This window comes from Saprolegnia parasitica, assembly GCF_000151545.1.
Source record: "Saprolegnia parasitica CBS 223.65 unplaced genomic scaffold supercont2.48, whole genome shotgun sequence".
In the NCBI taxonomy this organism is placed as follows: domain Eukaryota; phylum Oomycota; class Saprolegniomycetes; order Saprolegniales; family Saprolegniaceae; genus Saprolegnia; species Saprolegnia parasitica.
In genome coordinates, this window is record NW_012156442.1 from 105,108 (window position 1) to 126,177 (window position 21,070).

Here is a 21,070-nt window from a genome sequence, read left to right on the forward strand (position 1 = left end):
CATAATATCATGGCAACGAGGTGCGAGGGGGCGTCGTAAACGTGCCAGGCGCAATGTACTCGAGCTTGTGCACGCGCACGAGGACTCGGAGTACGTCTTTCTCATCGCAAGGTTCGTCCAGAGCCAGCAAGTGCGAAGCAACCGAGGCCGAGCCAAAACGCAGCGTGACATCGTGGCATGTCCCCAGTGTCGTCAGGAGCACGGCCACCGACGCGATCGCGAAGTCATTTGCTTGCAAGTCGATCGTCAGTGACCGTCGGTTGCGACCCGAGCCGAGGGCGAAAGCAAGCACGACAGCGTCACCATCCGTTAGCCCCGTGGCGTCCAGACCGAGCGTCTTGAGACCGCGCGCCATGCAGACAGGAAGCGCACGTGCAAGCGCCGCAAAGCCATCGTTGCCGAGCATCGTGGAACTAAAGTCGAGAGACGAGAGACGGTGCGAGGTCGAGAGCCACTGCACAATCTTGGGGATGCTCTCCTCCATGTGATGGACTTGAACGTGACGCAGCGTGAAGCTGGTGAGGCGTGGACAAGCACCAGTCGTGGGCATCGCGCGAAGGCTCCAGTTATCCAGGGTCACCGACTCGAGCGAGGGACGCGTGCATAGGTCGCTCATGACGCCGCGCCAAAGCATTTCACGGCCGCCAGTCTTTCGAAGGGAAAAACTCAAGGCCCGGCCCATCTTTTGCAGCAGAACTTTCATGTAAACGTCGTACGCACCGTAATCGTTGCTCAGAGCGAGTGTCGTGATGTGGTGCAAATTGTTTGGAGCCGTTGACAAGGCTTCTTGAACGATGGCGACACCGTCCAGAGTCAGCGAAGACAATGTTGAGCACGCTTCGATCGCAAAAACCAGCGCCATCGGTTCACGCACCGAGTGACATGCGAGTGAGAACGACGTTGCGTCCGACCCTTGCAACCATGCGACGATGGCAGACGCGTCGATGCGGTACTTCGCGACCACACGCACCTTGAGTGTACGCAAGTGTTGCGTTGGCATCGCCGCCAAGTGGGCAGCAGCGGCGACTCGTGTCTCGGCACTCTCGATCGTCACAGACTGGACGTTGACGCAGCGCGTGAGGATCTCAGGGATCGGCATTGCAGAGAGAAAGGTACAGGTGCAGCAAACATAACAAAACACTAACGTGGCCATCGTATGCGTCGGCACCTCTACTGGCGAGATAGCTGTGGCGCTCGAGAGTTGGCGGGCTATTCTAGGGCTAGGCCTGCAATACGCAAGCAGCGAGTCGGGAGATGTAGCGTTCGATTGTACTAGTATAAATTAGAGAGCGTGTCATGGCGATGACGTGCAGGGTGGCGATGTGAGCGTGCTAGGCGCAGTGAATTGGAGCTGGTGCATGTGCACGACCTCGCCGAGATCTCCTTCCTTGGACTGTCGGTCTCGAACCACCAAGCCCAACAAATATAGAAGATACCCCAATTCGAGAGTGACGCCGCGGCATGCACCCAGCATCTTCAACAGCAAATGTACTCACGCGACCGTGAGCGGATTAGCATCCAGGCTGATCGTCAGTGACCGGTAGTTGCATTTCGAGGCGAGTGCGACAGCGAGGACGACAGCATCGTCGCCCTTGAGTTCCGTTCCCCACAGTTGCAATGTCTTTAGGCCGCGCGCCATCCAGACAGGTGCTCACGCGCCAGTGCCAAGACGCCTTCATTGCCGAGGACGGTGCCACTAAAGTCCACAACCGTGAGGCAGCGCGAGGTCGAGAGCCAGCGCACGAATGCAGGCACGCTCTCACTCTCTTCAAACTGAACGTGAAGCAGCATGAAGCGAGCGAGATGCGGGCAAGCCCCAGCAGTTGTCGACACCGCTGGAAGTCTCCAGTTGACAAGGTGCACGGATACGAGCGAGGGACACGTCATAAAGACGCTGGCGACATCGTGCAAGCGAACCGCTTTGGCATTGTTGTTTTGGAGTGCAAACGAGACAACCTTGGCTCGATCGAGCTTTCCAAGGAGCACATGCGTGGGCACGTTATACAGACCCGACGATTGGCGCAACGAGAGCTCGGTAATGTGGTGCAAGGTCGATGGCAATGTCACCAACGCCGCCTGGACGTCCAAAACACCGTCCAGACTCAAGTGCGACAGCGTCGAACAGGCTTGGATCGCGCTGGCCAGCACCGTCGGGTCGCTCACAGAGGCGCAGGCGAGAGAGAACGACGTAGCACGGGGTCCCTGAAGCCAGAAAGCAATGGCGGCGACGTCCAATGCGTCCAATTGTGCCGTGTGGGCACTCACCTTGAGCGAAACCAAGTGCTTCGTCGGAAGGACTGCCAAGTACGCAGCTGCGGCGACTCGGATCTTGGTGTTCTCAATCGTAACACGCGAGACGTTGACGCAACGTCCGAGAATGTCGGGGATCGGGTCCGGGTGCACCTCATGACCCTTGATTATGACATGGGTAATGCGATCGCCCCAGTTGTACGCAAAGGAGCTGAGCACGCCCGAGACAGTCGGGTCCACGACAAGCACCACGCGCATCTTTGGGGGCAAGGTGGCATCCAGCCACGCCAGCGCGGCAAAGCCAGGTTCAATGTAAACGCCTTGGAGCGCAGGTAGCGCTGCCACACCAAGGTGCGCATGCTCGATGGGAATCTCGGTCACGCGCACGGCCGGCCAGTGGCGAGCGAGGTCGACAACGGCACCGAAGTCTCGGAGTGCAACCAGCTCAGGTGGTAGCGTCAACGGCGGCAGTGCGCTGAGAAGGGCGGCAACATCCTTTCCTTGCTTGGTCGCTCGAAGAATGACGTGGAGAACGGCACCTGGCAGGCTTGACAAGCCAGTGTTCTGGCGCGTACAGACCCGGTGCGTCTCATTGTCGCTGGCCATCAAGGATTGGCAATTGGCGGCGCTGTCAAGATTGATACTGCCAACTTTGAGATTGCTTTGGGCTACAAACAAGCTCCGCCCGTTGACCACAAAATGGGTTGAGGACCACGAAATTTCTTGCTCAAAAATTCAAATGCGAGCTCGTTTCGCGTCGAAGCTCACACTAACATTCCAACAACAAAAAACTCAAAGACTATTCTATCAGAACGATTAACGACCCCTTTCAAAAACTCAGAACATCGTCTCTACCGCGACGATACATCGCTTATGGCGTGCGGCTGGCAGTACGGATGCTGCAGTACCGTGGCCATGGACGGACGCAGCGCCGGGTCTGCGACCAAGAGCAGCGCCAGCATCTCGACAACGTCGCTTGGCAATGACAGTCCCCACGCGCGGACGAGTGTCCGGATACCAACGCGCTGGAGAAAGCCAAACACTTCATCACCCTTAGACGACGATTCGACGAGCGGGACGCCAGTGAGCAGCATCCAGAGCACAATACCGAGGGACCAGACGTCGACGGTCGCCGCGCTGTAGTCGCCACTGGTGTGCATCTCGGGCGCCATGTAGTAGCTCTTCCCGACTGGGTGTGCAGCCGTTGCTGCGAGCGGCGTCGCGAGGCCAAAGTCGCCAATCTTGAGCTTGCCGTTGGCATCGACAAAGATATTCTCGAGCGAGAGATCGCAGTGGGCGAGGCCGCAGCTATGGATGGCCGCGAGACCACGCGCAATTTGCATGAAATACTGCTGTGCGAGCTCGGGCGTGCACTTGTGCATGGGAAGGTCATGCAGGTGGTTGTACAGATCGCCTTTGGCGCAGTGCTCGAGAAGGAGGTAGTGGTGCGTGCGCTTGCGATCCATGTGGCTGCCGTAGCAGCGCAGGATGTGGTTGGATGTCGCTGCCGCCTTGGCTTGAAGAATGTCGTAGGCGCGCACTTCGCTCGCGATGGCGGCGTGTGTCGAGCGCGAGAGGCGCGTGCGCTTGATGACGCACATGGATGCGCGGTCGGTGTCGTACGCCAGCAAGACGGCGCCGTCCGACGTGGTTGCCAGCGTCGAGGTCTTGACAAAGCGTTGCATGTTGTGTGGGAACGAATGGAAAATGAGCTGAAGCGTCGGTGGTATGACCGACGCTCACGAGAGAGAGAAAGGATTACGAGTGTCACGTCGTGTGTGGTAAAAAATATAGAAAGTGCGACCCTTCGGTTACATACCGCAGGAAACGGTTACTTTACCAATCAGAAGCCGCAGCGCTTAAAGTTTGTGGGAATGACTGACCGAGGCGGCTTCTCGCGCAGTACAATTTGTGGCTGACATGAGCTATTTATATGCACCCGTCGAGCTAGTGGACGTCCTACAGCGCTCGTGAGGCAGGCCGGTGCGTCAAGCGAGCCTGCAATTGCAATTTGATGAACGACAAGATGCTGGGTGCGCCATCCAGTAGCAAACTAACGGTACAAAAATGGATGTTGAAGCAATCAACGACATCGTGCTCTGCAGAACGTGCAGCGAATCACTTCCAGCGCCAGTCCGGCATGAGCGAAACATACAGTGATCACCGTGCGGGACATTCGGGGCGTAAGAATAGTCGCGCCAGTGAGTATTACGGTATTGCAATCCAGCTATCATGGTCCGCTCGATACCTTTCTCTCGGCCGTTTTCAAGCTGTCGCAGAGTGCCGTTTCGCCAGCAGCCAATGGCGTTGCGATTCGTGCTCGAGGGCTTTCCTGAATCATTATTCTCGTGCGCCAACGCAGGAATACACCTGGTGATTTTGTGGTTCTCACGATCTCGCCTCCACCAACTCGTGTCGACCTCTACCAAGCCATGTCATGGTTGACCGCGGCCGATCTTTGAATGGTAGTCCGGCTATTTTCGGCGGTGATCCAGCCCGTCCCGCTCATGCGATACACTGCCCGCCATGATCACTGTTCCCTTCGCTCCATCGCACCTTTTAAAACGGAAAATATATACCGTGCACAAACCACCGGTCAGCCCACAGGCAAAGAAGGCGCAAGCACCAAAACATGTTCGTCAATACAGCTCGAACGAACTAGTGTGAGATGGAAAGAACGCACTGGGAATGCTAGCGAATCTCTCCTTTGGCATACGTACGAGCTTACTTGTCCGCTGGGTTCGGTTTCAAAAGATCGCAGCAAAGAGATGTGTAACTGCCGGTGATCACAGCCGATGTCAATGCACTGTCATCCGGATACATGTGGTTGTATCCGGAAGGTCTACCTAGGCCGCAGCATCGCTCTCTCATCGAGTGTCCTATACAGGCACGTTCGATGCACTTTAGTTGCTCAAGCATAACACGTGCAATGGAGATTGTTGTCTCTCGAGATTAGCAATCGCGTCATTCGACCTTCCCATGTCGTTCGAGTCGCGGACCATCACGGCGAGCGTGCTCTTCATTATGCAGATCCCCAGTTCCACGGCAAGCGAAACGAGCGCACCGTAGGACGACACCCATGTTGCTGCTTGGCGATGGACATAACAACTCACGCCAACAAATGTGCAGTACCGCTGGCAGTACCGGTACGAGTAGCGATCGGCAAACCGGACCTCGTCACGTTGCTCTTACAGAAGAACTCTCGTGGCATAGCTCTTGTAGCCTTTCGAGAAGCGGTCGCCCTGAACCAAGAAAACTTGCGCTCCTCTTCTACCTCTGTACGAAGTACAACGAACCAGTGCATTGGCGCATCGCTCTCCAAGCCACCAACCTCCAACACGACATGATCGATTACGTTGCACCGACGCACGATCTTCGCCTCAGCCGAGACAGCGTGCGTGCAACGACGCCACAGGCGTCACATCAAAGGTTAGCCTCCCCGACGAACACGCTCGCGTAAATAGCGTACTACTCTGTAGGTGCGTCGCGTCTATCTATCCATGTATCTCTAAATCCCTTTCCATCCATCCATCTACTTCTCCACCAGTATCGACATGGGACGCCATGATGCCACGTGGGACCGACAACTCGAACTCGCGTACCGGTATCTGCGTGGACTAGGTAGCATTCAGGGCCGTTGGTCAGCGCAGACTTGACGCGCCACGACGCAGCACCGTTCCTGTTGGGATCTTGTGACGCTCGACTCGGATTGGGGCTCTGGCGCGATTATAAGCCAATCCAAAGCCGATTCCACATTCAACGGTATGTCAATCGTTGTATTGCAGCCAATGGCATCGCTCCATCCCGCGAATCACGCCGCCTCCCGCTGCCACCTCATTCTCCCGGTACTATGTGTTTGAAACTCGTATAAAACACGTCACGCGTTTCATATTTCAAATCCGATCCAGCGGCGCACGACGCAAGCCCGAGACCATGGTCTGCCTCGGCGTCCTCACGAGCGCGTCGCTCCTGCCGCTCGTCATCGCCTACCAAGAGGGCGTTAGCCAAGACGATTACATCCTCACGCGCCTCGGCCACCGCCCGCCGGACGGCGACCTCGGGCCTGTGCACGCGGTCATGGCACCATGGCTCGATCGCGTCGACTTTCGCTTCGTGCCTCAGCTGTGCCCAACATTGCTGCTTAGTTACGCGCTCGAGTATGGCCGCGTGGATCTCTTGCGCGAGCTCGTAGCGACGAAGACGCTGTGCATCGCCGGCGGACGCTGGACGCTCCACTACGGGGCGTGGCGCCGCTGCGTGGGTAAGCACCGTCATTTGCGCCAACACTACAGCACCGACCACCGCGGGAATGTCTGCAACTCCTGTTCCTACGGAAAGACTGGTAGCGGTACCATTTCCGGCGCCGTGCGTCACCTTGTAGTCGCGGCCTGTCTCGGCGACCACGTCGACTTGCTACGTTTTGCCATGGAAAAATGTCAGACTGAGCCTGCCGACAGTCGTAGCGATTGCGCTGCGTGGCGGTCGGCTCTGCATCGTGCAGGACCTCTTGGAGCAACGCGTGGTCGCCGCCTTCAGAGCCCACCACACTGGGCATGCAGTCGCGAGAGGCAGCACGGACCTCGTGGCTTTCCTCTTGAATCGCTGCTCCCACGGCATGATCGCAGAGGCATTCGAGCAAGCTAGCGTCCAGAACCAGTTTGCGCTCTTGCAGTGGCTCTGCACCACGTACAACGAGCTACGGTACTGGCGCATCGCTCTTAAAATCGCTGTTGCCAACCTCCAACATGACGTGATCGCGTACTTTGCAACGACGCACGACCTCCGCCCACGCCGATCGAAGCAGCGCGCGCGCAACGACGCCACCAGTGCGGCGACAAGCCCGCGCTACTAAGCCCTTGGTAGAGCCCAAGACGTACAGTATCTATCAATCATTTATCAACTTATCAATCGATCAACCTATCAATCCATCAAGAATCTATCTCGTGTCATTGATCGGGAAGCTATACAGCTGAACCTCAAGGAACTATGCCAACCCAGGTGAGCTCATCGACCGCACCGCGTGCCAACCCGACTGTTTGACGCCTTTATTAGCCAATCGGATGCGAATAGCGCCTTGTAAGACATGCTATTCGCTGCTTTTAAACCAATGGCATCGCGCGATTGGGCGAACTACGCCGCCACGTCGTTGGCGATTCGGGTCTAGGTGATCTCAATCGTACAATTTGTAGCACGCGAGACGAAATTTCTTGCTCAAAAATTCAAATGCGAGCTCGTTTCGCGTCGAAGCTCACACTAACATTCCAACAACAAAAACTCAAAGACTATTCTATCGGAACGATTAACGAATTCTTTCGAAAACTCAAAACCATCGTCACTACCGCGACGACACATCGCTTATGGCGCGCGGCTGGCAGTACGGATGCTGCAGTACCGTGGCCATGGACGGACGCAGCGCCGGGTCTGTGACCAAGAGAAGCGCCAGCATCTCGACAGCGTCGCTTGGCAATGACAGTCCCCACGCGCGGACGAGTGTCCGGATACCAACGCGCTGGAGGTAGCCAAACACTTCATCAGCCTCAGACGACGACTCGACGAGCGGGACGCCGGTGAGCAGCATCCAGAGCACGATACCAAGGGACCAGACGTCGACGGTCGCCGCGCTGTAGTCGCCACTGGTGTGCATCTCGGGCGCCATGTAGTAGCTCTTCCCGACTGGGTGTGTAGCCGTTGCTGCGAGCGGCGTCGCGAGGCCAAAGTCGCCAATCTTGAGTTGACCATTGGCATCGACAAAGACATTTTCGAGCGAGAGATCGCAGTGCGCGAGGCCGCAGCTATGGACGGCCGCGAGACCAAGGGCGATGTGCATGAAATACTGCTGCGCGAGCTCGGGCGTGCACTTGTGCATGGGCAGATCTTGCAGGTGGTTGTACAGATCGCCTTTGGCGCAGTGCTCGAGGAGGAGGTAGTGGTGCGTGCGCTTGCGATCCATGTGGCTGCCGTAGCAGCGCAGGATGTGGTCGGATGTTGTCGCCGCCTTGGCTTGAAGAATGTCGTAGGCGCGCACTTCGCTCGCGATGGCGGCGTGTGTCGAACGCGAGAGACGCGTGCGCTTGATGACGCACATGGATGCGCGGTCGGTGTCATACGCCAGCAAGACGGCGCCGTCCGACGTGGTTGCAAGCGTCGAGGTCTTGACGAAGCGTTGCATCTTGTGTGTGAAAATTGGAAAATGAGCCGAAGCGTCGGTGGTGTGACTGACGCTTACGAGGGAAAGGATTGCGAGTGCCACGTCGTTTGTGGTAAAAAATATAGAAAGTGCGACTTCTCGGTTACGTCCCGCAGGAAACGGTTACTTTACCAATCAGAAGCCGCAGCGCTTAAAGTTTGTGGGAATGACTGACCGAGGCGGCTTCTCGCGTAGTACAATTTGCTGCTGAAATGAGCTATTTATATGCACCCGTCGCGCTAGTGGACGTTCTACAGCGCTCGTGAGGCAGGCCGGTGCGTCAAGCGCGCCTGCAATTTGATGTACGACAAGATGCTGGGTGCGCCATCCCGTAGCAAACGAACCGTACAAGAATGAATGTTGAAGCAAGCAACGACATCGTGCGCTGCAGAACGTGCAGCGAATCGCCTCCAGCGCCAGTCCGGGGGACGATGGACATGAGCGAAACATACAGTGATCACCGTTCACCGTGCGGGACATTCGGGGCGTAAGAATAGTCGCACCAGTGAGTATTACGGTACTGCAATCCATCCATCATGGTCCGCTCGATACCTTTCTCTCGGCCGTTTTTCAAGCTGTCGCAGAGTGCCGTTTCGCCAGCAGCCAATCGCGTTGCGATTCGTGCTTTAGGGCTTTCCTAAATCATTATTCTCGTGTGCCAACGCAGGAATACACCTGGTGATTTTGTGGTGCTCACGATCTCGCCTCCACCAACTCGTGTCGACCTCTACCGAGCCATGTCGTGGTTGACCGCGGCCGATCTTTGAATGGTAGTCCGGCTATTTTCGGCGGTGATCCAGCCCGTCCTGCTCATGCGATACACTGCCCGCCATGATCACTGTTCCCTCCGCTCCAACGCACCTTTTAAAACGGAGAATATATACCGTGCACAAACCACCGGCCAGCGCACAGGCAAAGAAGGCAAACGCACCAAAACATGTTTGTCAATACAGCTCGAACGAACTAGTGTGAGATGGAAAGAACGCACTGGAAATGCTAGCGAATCTCTCTTTTGGCGTACGTACGAGCTTACTTGTCCGCTCGCTTCGGTTTCAAAAGATCGCGGCAAAGAGATGACATCTCTTTGCCGCGACAGTTACACATTGTGTAACTGTCGGTGATCACAGCCGATGTCACTGCACTCGACAATCATCCGGATACATGTCGTTGTATTCGGAACGTCTACCAAGGCCGCAGCATCCCTCTCTCATCGAGTGTCCTATACAGGTACGTTCGATGCACATCAGTCGCTCAAGCATAACACGTGCAATGGAACTTGGTGTCGTCGCTCGAGATTAGAAATGGCGTCATTCGACCTTCCCCTATGTTGTTCCAGTCGCGGACCAAGTATAGCGTGCAACGATTGTAGTTGCACGGTGCAACTACAATCGTATTGTGTAAACTGGATAATCCAGTTTACACAATGACTAAATAAACTTTACTGTTGCTTCTTACGTAAGAAGTCTCTGCCTCGTGCGCCTGCATCGGACTCGAGCAGTTCCGACAGGTTATGAGCCCAAGGAAGGAATTGCTCTCTCGTGCAGCTCACAACGGCAGCATGCAACACCACAAGCGACACGTCCCCACACTCATCCCCACTCCCGACTCCACTCGTGGCGCACTCACGCCGTCGCCCGACACACCAACCAGATCGGCGCCGTCGCCTCACACACCGGCCAAGATGCTACAACTGTCGACTGGATCTACAGCCCAAGTGATCCAACAGCTACAAGCGCACGACGCGCACGGCGACGCGCGCGTGCTGGTCACGGTTGGTAACATCAAGGAGGACCTACCTATGCGCCCAGCGCACAAGAAGCCCATCGCTCCACAGCGAGGCTCACTTTTGAAAGTGCGAGCGCGACAACAACGTCCAGAACAAGCCCCAGCGTGTCTTTGACGAACTCTGCGCCAACATCCTCACGGATGATCGATCTCCATGGACCGCAACCGCGGGCAACACGATCAAGGTACTCAAGGAAGGCCGCAAGAAGAACTTCGCTCTGGCACTTGCCGCCAGCCGTGCCATCGACACCAAGAACAAGCTTGCTGTCCACGCCCAACAGACCATGAAGACGTCTCCCGTCCCGACGAGCCCAGCACGGGTGCCGAACTCGTGCTCGATGATGTCCTCCACTACGTACCCTGACGTGCCCATGCAGCTCATTTCCACGTCGCTAGTCGACGACAATGGTTTTTACCAGCTCTCGCATGGTGGCAAGCTGCTGGTCATGACGGGTTACCCGACGCTGACCGCAAGTACGAAGGTCGGCTCACTCTGGCCGCTCGACTGCACGGCGCCCAAGCCAACGACCGGCAACACGATCGCACGGCCGGCGTGCAGTATGCTCGTACACGTGCCGACTGCCTCGTCGTACATGGACGCAGGACTCGGCGCGGCTCTTTGGGCATCGTGAACATCTTGATCGGTTTGGACATCTTGACCATCTTGGACATCTTGATCGGGCGCCTCGTCACATGGGACGGGCGCAGATGGCACGTCGTCGTCGGACTCGTCCGGAATGGTGGTCGGGATCGGCAACGGTTCGCGGTCGAGCGGTTGTTGAAGCATAGTCTCGACACGTAGATAGTGTTAGCCAGCGTCTCTCCAGCGTAGAACAGTAGAACAGTAGAACAGTAGCAAGAGCCGTCATATCTAGAACGATAGCCTAGCCAACGGAGCCAGTCGGCTCCTTACTTGCCCTTTAACCACTAATCTACCTCATCCTCTTCGGGTAAGTCGGGCTCCTTCCTCACCGCGGGGTTCCGCCCCTTTCAACAGCGGTATGTGGTCGGCCGTAAAGGTCTGCGACGGGGCACGTTTGCGCGGGTTCGTCGGGACGGGAGACATCTTCATGGTCTGTTGGGCGTGGACAGCAAGCTTGTTCTTGGTGTCGATGGTACGGCTGGCGGCAAATGCCAGAGCGAAGTCCTTCTTGCGGCCTTTCTTGAGTACCTTGATCGTGTTGCCCGCGGTTGCGGTCCATAGAGATCGATCATCCGCGGATGATACCACTGGATTATCCAGTTTACATAATGAACCAATACACATACACTGTACAGTTTGCTCCTTACGACACAAGTCTCTGCCTCGTGCGCCTGCATCGGACTTTAGCAGTTCCGAAACAGTTCCTAGGAAGCGACACGAGCGCACCGTAGCACGACACCCATGTCGCTGCTTGACGATGGACGTAACAGTGGGCGCCGTGGTGGGGCTAGGTCTGGGGTTAGGGCTGTTTTCCTCACATTTAATTTGAACAGCGATATAATATTGCATTGGGTATGAATTAGCGCACCTGTACATGCCATGGCGATGAGGTGCGAAGTCGCGACGTAAACGTGCCATCCGCGAGCAATGCACTGGAGCTTACACACACGAACGAGGTCTTGGAAAACGCATGTCTCCTTGACCGGTCGGTCAAGAAAAAGCATGCGCGCAACAATACATATCGAAGTCGGCCCAAAGCGCTATGTGACGTCGCGCCAAGCACCCCGCGTCATCGGCAGCACGGCCACCGCCGTCGCGTGCCGAGAAGCTCCTCGAGTGGCTCGATCTCGGGCACCTCCTCTCGCTCTTCCTCAGTGTCGATTGCCTTCTGCTTTTTCGTCCGCACGCATCCAACAACTTGTTTTCTGGTCCGACTTTGACACAACCTCCAACGCCCTTGACGCTTCAACATGGACCTCGGTGTCTCGCTGCTGCCAGCGCCGATATCACTCAACACGGCCGCTTGACGCCGCGCTGCGTTCGGGGACCTCATGAGATCGATCAATCCCGCCTGGGGCTGCACACCGATTCAACAACGAGCGAAGCAGACATCGCAAGCCTTCGCTGCCTCTTAACCGTCCATATATTGTCATGTACCTTCCAACGTCCGATTGCTTTGTCGCCTTGGCTCGGCGGTGGTCGGTCGCCCACACGTCAGTTAGAGACGCGCGCGGTCACTCGCTCTATGCAGTGCATTGATATTCCCTACACATGTTTGTAGTATAGTCCTAGCGTCTACCGCACGCTAGACAACCCTCGCTCAGCGACCAATATCCATCTTCCAAAAGCAACACCCAAACAATATGTTTAAAACATGTTTTATACCCATCGTGTACCGCTGTTCGTTTTATTCAAATCCGATCCAATCCAGCGGCGCACGTCGCAAGCCCGAGACCATGGCCTGCCTCGGCGTCCTCACGAACGCGCAGCTCCTGCCGCTCGTCTCCGCCTACCAAGAGGGCGTCAACCAAGACGTTCGCATCCTCACGCGCCTCGGCCACAGCCCGCCGGACGGCGACCTCGGGCCCTTACATGCGCTCATGGCACCGTGGCTTGATCGCGTCGGCTTACGCTTCGTACATCAGCTGTGCCCATCGCTCGTCTTTAGCTACGTGCTCGAGTATGGCCGCGTCGATCTTGTGCGCGAGCTCATGGCGACGAACGTGCTGCGCCTTATACACGAGCACGAATGGTGTCTTCGTATCGGGACGCGGACCGACTGCGTCTGCAAGCACCGGCATGTGCAACACCACTACGCCGACAGGTGGTACGTGTACAACCAACACAATCGCAACATCTATGCCCCAAGATGTACAGCAACGGAACATGCATTAACGGTCACTTGCGACACCTTGCCGCCGCGGCCTGTCTCGGCGGCCACGTCGAGTTGCTGCGATTCGTCATGGAGACGAGCGCCCGTGCGTATCTGCCGTCAATGCTAGCGGTTGCACTGTGCGCTGGCGGGCTCGGCATTGCGCAGGAGCTCTTGGAAAAGCGCGTGATCTCGGCCTTCAAGGACACGGATATGCGGCTTGCAGTCGCGAGCGGCAGTGCAGACCTTGTGGCTTTTCTCGTGGACAACAGCTCGGATGACATGATCGCAGAGGCATTCAAGCAAGCTAGCGTCCAGAACCAGTTTGCGCTCCTCCAGTGGCTCTGCACCACGTACAACGAGCCACGGTACTGGCGCATGGCTCTCAGCATTGCCGCCACCAACCTCCAACATGACGTGATCGCGTACTTTGCGACAACGCACGACCTTCATCTCACGCCAGCCGAAGCAGCGCGCGTGCAGCGACGCCGCAAGCGCCTCAACGACGATGAGCCTGCCCGGGTGACACGGTCGCGCAACTAGCATCAAAAGCAGCATCGGCACCGTTCTGTCGAGGCAAGCACAGACAGCTTTATCTAACTAACTATTTAGTGAACTCTCTAGCCATCGATGTGCATATCACTTTGTAGAGCTATGCACATATGATCACATCATGCCCTACGACATGTAACGCTAAAGCCGACAGCCCACAATCGACGATTCCTTGCTTGAGCCGCCCTGTGTCTCAATTTGACACACATGGTCCACACATGGTCCACGCGCGGTGCAGAGGCCATTGCCGTAGTGATTGCACGCGGATCGTGCTTGGCATGAAGACGAGGTCGTCGGCCTGAAGACACAATCGTAAGTGTGGCACCAACGCTTCGCATTCAAAAGTCCCTGCCAGCTCACCCCGCGCGGGACCTGTATATCGTCACTTGAATTAGATCTTGGAGCAAGCTATCGTTGCGTGCATCGACACAGCGGCGTCGCAAAGTACGCGATCACGTCATGTTGAAGGGTTGGTGACAGCGAAATCGAAAGCAATGCGCTAATATAGTGGCTCGTTGTACTCGTACACGTGGTGTGGAGCCACTGCAAGAGCTCAAACTGGTTCTGCGTCGCCGCTTGCTCGAACATCTCTGCCATCTCGCTGCAAGAGCTGTTGGCCAAGAGAAAAGCCACGAGGTGCGTGTTGCCGGGTATCACTGCAAGCTGCATGTGGGAAGCTTTGAAGGCGGGGATGATGCCTTGCCCAACGAGGTCCTGCACGATGCAGAGCCGACCGCCACGCAGCGCAATCACTACCAATTTCGGCAGGTACAGACCGACATCTTTTTCCATGGCAAAACGGAGCAAGTCCGAGGAACGCTGCATTGCGACCGAGCGATACCTTGTGATGGCATGTACGTAAAATCTGTCGATAGAGTCTTTCTGTCGCTGGTCACTATTCTTGGCATTAGCCATTTACAACCATAAATAACCATATTTTGGTGAACATGGGCCCGCCGCGCCGCCGGATCGACCAGAATGAAGTTTGACAATGAAATCGCCCATACTTGCCAGAATGCTAGACCACACTTTTGGGAGTCCAAAATGCGATGTGGCGTCGCCGTACGAGCTCTGTAGCGAGAGCAAATGTCAGCGGCAAACAAAATTTTGATATAGTGTGCTTCTTCGCTGTACTGAAATACTGTATGGGATACAAGGCCTCATCACGCAGCGGTATCACGCACACTTTGCCTCCCTTGGCCCCATGCAACACGCTCTTTAACATGAACAAAAAGAGACGGCGTCCCTGGTTTCCGCGATATCGACGCATTTTAAACCGAAATTGCATGTCGAATTTTGTGAAAACCGACGCTCGGCAGTTCGAGTTTGGTGTGGGTGCCCAAGCAACGACGGCGCCCAACAAACTGGTCGCACACCGGGTCGAGACCCATTGCCAACTGTGGCAGCCTGTTTCACGGTCCTTGGAGCTTTGGAACCCCGCGATGTCACGTGAAGTATTTGCGCAATTCTGCCACCACCTCGAAAAATGGAAAATGGATTTGCGCATGATTGCGCTACGTGCAGCGTCGGAAACGACATGTACGTCATTCAAGAAGTGTGTGGAGAGTATACACGGTTGCTACGTGGCGCTGGCGCGTCTGTGGGCTGCTACTCGTCGTTGTGCTGAATTATGCTCACACTATTTAAGTATATGTCGTGAACCAAGTCTTGTGATAGAAAGGATCCAGCATTGAGCTAGAGTTCCAAACGATCTGCGACGCCAGAAAGATTCTATCGACAGTCTCTACGTACATGCCATCACGAGGCATCGCTCGGTCGCAATGCAGCGTTCCTCGTCGGTCTCCCATGTTTTCTTCAACGCCAGGGCAATGTGTTTCAGGTATTAATAATCAGAGCGACAAGACTTCGATTTGTGGCCAATCAGAGCGGCAAAGATTTCGCTTTCGAGCTAATCGCCAGTGTTCTTGCCGAACCGATCATGGCCACCAGGCACGTATATATATGAACGTGTTCCGCGTTATCTTCCTTACAAAGAGTTCGCATACGTAGTGCTACGCCTGAATGCGTGGGAGTTGGTACCAGCACTTGGTCGTTGGGAGTGAGCTGCGCACGGAGAGATCCATCCCGTGGTGGACCCCACTCGCCGAGAGTTAGCTCGCTCGAGGTCGTACGCAGGCTCCTGTACTCGGACCACCCGACAGAGGAGTGCAAGCCGTCGGGTGTGTTTCAAACGAAACCGTCCGAGCCCGCATCCGAATAAATCCGGATACCGACCCAGCGCATAGAACCGACGCCGCACGCGGCGAGGCCGGACGACTGGTGGTGGCGGCGGAGGGCCGGGAGGCGACGGGACTTCGTGGAGGCAGGGCGACCGCGCCCGCGGGGCGAAAGCACGGGAGGGCCAGGCACGTGATACTAGTAATACTAGTAGTACGTGGCAAGCCGTGCGCTTCGGCCATACCTACAGCCTGTAGGTATGGGCAGCCTTTCTATGCGTGACGAGCCACCAAGTCGGCCCTTGGGTGGAGCCCTGGCCAATTTCTCGACGGCCTCTCTCGCACGTCGGACACAAGATCGCCTCCGAGATGCGCTCCTCCAAGCTCCCATTTTGGTCGATCCGCGGTCGCCGAAACAGGCCGCGACTGCAAGGTATGAGCCGAAAATGCACGTCCCGTTGGCACACATGCTGCAGTAAAAAGAGACGTAGCCGCCGTGGATATTTCCGTCGCCGTCGGCGGTGTTCTGCCATTGCAAATGAAGGTGCTTCCCCATGCAGCGGCGCCACGCCCCGTACAGGAGCAACCACTGCTGGCCAGTGAAGCAGAGCATATGCGCCGCCATGAGCTCACGCACAAGATCGACACGGCCATACTCGAGCGCGTAGCTAAAGACGAGCGATGGACACAGCTGAGGCACGAAGCGGAAGCCGACGCGATCGAGCCACGGTGCCATGACCGCATGCACGGGCCCGAGGTCGCCGTCCGGCGGGTCGTGGCCGAGGCGCGTGAGGATGCATACGTCTTGGTTGACGCCCACTTGGTAGGCAGTGACGAGTGGCAGGAGCTGCGCGCTCATGAGGACGCCGGGGCAGGCCATGTTCGTTGTTGCAGTCTGCTTGCGGCGTTCGTTGCTGAATCGGATTCGAAACAACCCAACAGTGATATGTGTTTGCTTGGGTTGAAGTTGGCGGCGTCGAGTGCTTGCTGTATTGACGCAGCCGGGAACCAGTAAGTTGATCCCTCGTGTTCATGCGACGACGTATTTGATGCTATTGCCTTGACATCGCCGAATTCCCAACGACGTGGCGGCGTAATTCACCCAATCGCGCGATGCCATTGGTTCAAATGCAGCGAATAGCATGCCATACAAGGCAACATTCGCATTTGATTGGCTAAGAAAGGCGTCACGCGACGGTCGGGTTGGCACGCAGTGCGGTGGCTGAGCGCACCTGGGTTGGCATACGGCAGGCCGTGTAAAATTCGGTCTTTGCCTGATTTAAATAAATTAAGCTATTTTACGCACATTGCGAGCACTAAAATGTGCATCTGCCGAAACTAGAGCATGTGACGAGGCATTTGGGCATGTGACGAGGCATTTGAGGGGTTCATGAGCAAGATATGATGCATTTCAATGGCTTAAAGCTTGCAATACGTCCCGCTGCTTGGCCTGGAAGACTCCTTCGAGTGAAAGGTGCATCATGTCGGTCCGATTCTCGTCCATTTCCCACTTGAGGATCGAGAAATCAGACTCGACGGACGTGGTGTTGGGGAAGACGGCTGCTAAGCCACAGCAGAAGGTCTGCAGAGTGACCCAGCGTCCGGCCGTCACGTCCCAGGCCTCATCAAATGTTGTAGTGAGGTCGTGCTTGTCGAGAGCAGCTGAGAATGAAGGTTCAAGGCCGCCTTCTTCATCTTCTGCCAACTTGAACAGTGACATGGCATTAACCTTCTGCTTGACGAGTTGCGCTGCTTTCTTCCTCGCGGCAGACGCGGCGTTGTCTCCGAGTTCGTCGTCGTCCTCATCCACGTCGCCTTGGTCGGGTCGAAAGAAAAGATCGCCAATGATGTCGTCGACAATCGTCCCCTTGATCGTGTACACGATCGTGTCCGCGGAGCTGTCGACGAAGCTGTGCATCGTGTTGGCCGAGCTGATCTTGTCCGTGAAGTAGACCTTCTTCTTCTCCAACGACAACTCCTTGTACACCGCCCAAGACGCTTCGTGCTGCTTCAGATGGCTGCGGTAGTTCTCGGGCTTAAACGGTCTCTTGAAGAATTGAATGTCGGTGCGGCTCTTGCGTTTGCGCGTCGCACCAGGACAGACTTCCACCTTGTCGCGGCCCTCGTAGACACAAAACTTGCAGCGCACTGTCTGATCGCCGTCCGCGGAAGTCGCGACGAGCTCCAAACCGTACTCGAGGGCGTGTTTCGACTGGAAAGGGGTCGTTCTTGATGGCGCCATGGCCTACAAGCTCGTACGGGCACGTATGAAGCGGCAATGCGGATGAAAAAAGGCTTAATTTCTGCCCGCCGGCAATTTTAATTTAGGCAAATGCAGGTCTAATTTTGGAAAATGCCTAAATTTACACGGCCTGCCATACGGTAGCTCCTTGAGGTTCAGTAGTATAGCTTCCCGATAAATGACACGAGATAGATTCTTGATTGATTGATTAATTGATTGATTGATTGATTGATTGATTGATTGATTGATTGATAAGTAGATAAATGATTGATAGATAAGTCTTGGGTTCTACCGAGGGCTTAGTCGCGCGGGCTTGTCGGCGCATCGCGCTTGCGCTTGCGGCGTTGGTCGGTCGCTTCGTTGCGCTGGTGGCGTCGTTGCACGCGCGTTGCTTCGGTCGGCGTGAGGTGGAGGCCAAGCGTCGTTGCAAAGTACGCGATCACGTCATGTTGGAGGTTGGCGACAGCGATATTAAGTGCGATGCGCCAGTACAGTGGCTCGTTGTACGTGGTGCAGAGCCACTGGAGGAGCGCCAACTGGTTCTGGATGGTAGCTTGCTCGAATGCCTCTGCGATCATGCCGTGGGTGCTGTGATTCAAGAGGAAAGCCACGAGGTCCGTGCTGCCGCTCGCGACTGCATGCCCAATGTGGTGGGCTCTGAAGGCGGCGACCACGCGTTGCTCCAAGAAGTACTCCACGATGCAGAGCCGACCGCCACGCAGCGCAGTCGCTACCACTGTCGGCAGGTACAGTTTGACATCTTGTTCCATGGCAAAACGGAGCAAGTCGACGTGGTCGCCGAGACAGGCCGCGACTACAAGGTGACGCACGGCGCCGGAAATGGTTTCGCTACCAGTCTTTCCGTAGGAACAGGAGTTGCAGACATTCCCGCGGTGGTCGGCCATGTAGTGTTGGCGCAAATGACGGTGCTTACCCACGCAGCGGCGCCACGCCCCGTAGTGGAGCGTCCAGCGTCCGCCGGCGATGCACAGCGTCTTCGTCGCCACAAGCTCGTGCACAAGATCGACGCGGCCATACTCGAGCGCGTAGCTAAAGACGAGCGATGGACACAGCTGAGGCACGAAGCGAAAGTCGACGCGATCGAGCCACGGTGCCATGACCGCATGCACGGGCCCGAGGTCGCCGTCCGGCGGGTCGTGGCCGAGGCGCGTGAGGATGCATACGTCTTGGTTGACGCCCTCTTGGTAGGCGGTGACGAGCGGCAGGAGCTGCGCGCTCATGAGGACGCCGGGGCAGGCCATGTTGCAGTCGGCTTGCGTCGTGCGCCGCTGGATCGGATTTGAAATTTTAAACACGTGGCGTGTTTTAAACAGGTTTCAAACACATGGTACCGGGAGAATGAGGTGGCAGCGGGAGGCGGCGTGATTCGCGGGATGGAGCGATGCCATTGGCTGCAATACAACGAATGACATGCCGTTGAATGTGGAATCGACTTTGGATTGGCTTATAATCGCGCCAGAGCGTCAAGGCTGCGCTGACCAACGCAGGGGTACATAATAGTACCCCTGGACCAACGGCCCTGAATGCTACCGAGTCCACACAGATACTGGTACGTGAGTTCGAGTTGTCGGTCTCACGTGGCAGCATGGCGTCCCACGTCGATACTCGTGGAGAAGTAGATGGATGGAAAGGGATTTAGAGATAGTACATGGATAGATAGACGCGACGCACCTGCAGTGTCGTACGCTATCTACGCGAGCGTGTCCGTCGGGTAGGCTAACCTTTGGTGTGACGCTTGTGGCGTCGTTGCACGCGCGCTGCCTCGGCTGAGGCGAAGATCGTGCGTCGGTGCAACGTAATGAATCATGTCGTGTTGGAGGTTGGTGGCTTGGAGAGCGATGCGCCAATGCACTGGTTCGTTGTACTGCGTACAGAGGCACTGGAGGAGCGCAAGTTGGTTGTAGGCGACCGCTTCTCGAAAGGCCACAAGAGCCATGCCACCAGAGCTGTTCTTTAAGAGCAACGCGACGAGGCCCGGTTTGCCGATCGCCGCGGCAAGCCGCATGTTATAGGCCTTGCAGCTGGAGATCGCTCGTAGGTTGAGGAGCTCTTGCACGATGCAGAGTCTGCCGGTGCGCAGTGCGATGGCTGTCAATGCTGACGGGCACGCACCGATGGACTTCTCCATGAAAAAATGCAGCAAGTCGACGCAGCAAGGTGGTATTAATTCACTTGACCAGATTGGCGGCTCACATTCCTCTGCGCGCCGCGAAACAACATGTCGCCGTACTCCAAGTACGCGGGCCAGATGCTGTCGACGTACGATTGCAAATGGCGATGGTTGTGGGCACAGCTGCGCCACATTATGATGTCGAGATACCAGCACTTGTTGCTGAGATGCAGCTCGTCTGTCGCCATGAGCTCGCGCACAAGATCGACGCGGCCATACTCGAGCGCGTAGCTAAAGACGAGCGTTGGGCATAGCTGGTGCAAGAAGCGGAAGCCGACGCGATCGAGCCACGGTGCCATGACTGCGTGCACAGGCCCGAGGTCGCCGCCTAGAGCTGGAGGGCTGTGGCCGAGGCGCGTGAGGATACGCACGTCTTGGTTGACGCCCTCTTGATAGGCGGTGACGAGCGGCAGGAGATGCGCGCTCATGAGGACGTTGACGAAGGCCATGTTGCAGTTGGCTTGCGTGTTGATTGCGCCGTTGGATCGGATTTGAACCCGACCCGACCGCGAGGTGTGTTTTAAACATGTTTTTAACAACGGTCGGACCACTGGGCACACTGACGTCGCGACGGCGATCGTGCGTGGGCCGCTACTTCCGCATTCTCTTTCAAGCTGCACTAAAACGTGAAAGGTACGATACGTGTTCCACTGCCGACTAGTCAAAGCAACTCTTCTTACGTTGTGTAGAACCGCCTCCACGACCTACCCCTAGCCTACCCACCCTAGCCCCGCGCGAACCGAATCGGGTGTGACCCGCACCTCTCTGTCCTCACGAGCGTGCACGAATACGTTCTACCTAAACACCCTCGCTATAAGCATCGCACATACAATGTCCTCCATTAATCCTCACACCTATCCAATCCTATCCATAGCCAGATCGTCCAGTATC

The 21,070-nt window shown here is 56.4% G+C and overlaps 9 protein-coding genes across 9 annotated transcripts; 2 read left to right on the plus strand and 7 right to left on the minus strand.

Moving 5' to 3' along the window:
• Positions 1-7: 7 nt before the first annotated feature.
• SPRG_09736 (hypothetical protein) lies at positions 8-1,099 on the minus strand (the record flags this gene model as incomplete). The annotated part of the gene is made up of 1 exon (XM_012348885.1): positions 8-1,099. The coding sequence occupies one exon, from the start codon at positions 1,097-1,099 to the stop codon at positions 8-10; it is 1,092 nt and encodes a 363-aa protein (XP_012204275.1).
• Positions 1,100-1,623: 524 nt separating this feature from the next.
• Positions 1,624-2,856, minus strand: SPRG_09737 (hypothetical protein; the record flags this gene model as incomplete). Its single annotated transcript, XM_012348886.1, has 1 exon — positions 1,624-2,856. One exon carries the CDS (start codon positions 2,854-2,856, stop codon positions 1,624-1,626), a length of 1,233 nt encoding a protein of 410 aa, XP_012204276.1.
• A 7,139-nt stretch (positions 2,857-9,995) lies between these two features.
• On the plus strand, positions 9,996-10,854 carry SPRG_09738 (hypothetical protein; the record flags this gene model as incomplete). Its single annotated transcript, XM_012348887.1, has 2 exons — positions 9,996-10,208; positions 10,291-10,854. The coding sequence occupies 2 exons, from the start codon at positions 9,996-9,998 to the stop codon at positions 10,852-10,854; spliced, it is 777 nt and encodes a 258-aa protein (XP_012204277.1).
• Positions 10,855-12,601: 1,747 nt separating this feature from the next.
• On the plus strand, positions 12,602-13,560 carry SPRG_09739 (hypothetical protein; the record flags this gene model as incomplete). The annotated part of the gene is made up of 2 exons (XM_012348888.1): positions 12,602-12,972; positions 13,023-13,560. The coding sequence occupies 2 exons, from the start codon at positions 12,602-12,604 to the stop codon at positions 13,558-13,560; spliced, it is 909 nt and encodes a 302-aa protein (XP_012204278.1).
• Positions 13,561-13,960: 400 nt separating this feature from the next.
• SPRG_09740 (hypothetical protein) lies at positions 13,961-14,361 on the minus strand (the record flags this gene model as incomplete). Its single annotated transcript, XM_012348889.1, has 2 exons — positions 13,961-13,977; positions 14,097-14,361. 2 exons carry the CDS (start codon positions 14,359-14,361, stop codon positions 13,961-13,963), a joined length of 282 nt encoding a protein of 93 aa, XP_012204279.1.
• A 1,198-nt stretch (positions 14,362-15,559) lies between these two features.
• On the minus strand, positions 15,560-16,605 carry SPRG_09741 (hypothetical protein; the record flags this gene model as incomplete). The annotated part of the gene is made up of 2 exons (XM_012348890.1): positions 15,560-15,945; positions 16,174-16,605. The coding sequence occupies 2 exons, from the start codon at positions 16,603-16,605 to the stop codon at positions 15,757-15,759; spliced, it is 621 nt and encodes a 206-aa protein (XP_012204280.1). The 3' UTR covers positions 15,560-15,756.
• Positions 16,606-17,093: 488 nt separating this feature from the next.
• On the minus strand, positions 17,094-18,039 carry SPRG_09742 (hypothetical protein). Its single transcript, XM_012348891.1, has one exon. It carries the CDS (start codon positions 17,986-17,988, stop codon positions 17,158-17,160), a length of 831 nt encoding a protein of 276 aa, XP_012204281.1. The 5' UTR covers positions 17,989-18,039; the 3' UTR covers positions 17,094-17,157.
• A 248-nt stretch (positions 18,040-18,287) lies between these two features.
• Positions 18,288-19,250, minus strand: SPRG_09743 (hypothetical protein; the record flags this gene model as incomplete). The annotated part of the gene is made up of 1 exon (XM_012348892.1): positions 18,288-19,250. The coding sequence occupies one exon, from the start codon at positions 19,248-19,250 to the stop codon at positions 18,288-18,290; it is 963 nt and encodes a 320-aa protein (XP_012204282.1).
• A 449-nt stretch (positions 19,251-19,699) lies between these two features.
• Positions 19,700-20,628, minus strand: SPRG_09744 (hypothetical protein; the record flags this gene model as incomplete). The annotated part of the gene is made up of 2 exons (XM_012348893.1): positions 19,700-20,075; positions 20,240-20,628. 2 exons carry the CDS (start codon positions 20,626-20,628, stop codon positions 19,700-19,702), a joined length of 765 nt encoding a protein of 254 aa, XP_012204283.1.
• Positions 20,629-21,070: the final 442 nt, after the last annotated feature.

Coding starts and splice junctions, on each gene's coding strand:
- SPRG_09742 (XM_012348891.1), bottom strand. CDS start 17,988: ATGGCGCCATCAAGAACGACCCCTTTCCAGTCGAAACACGCCCTCGAG.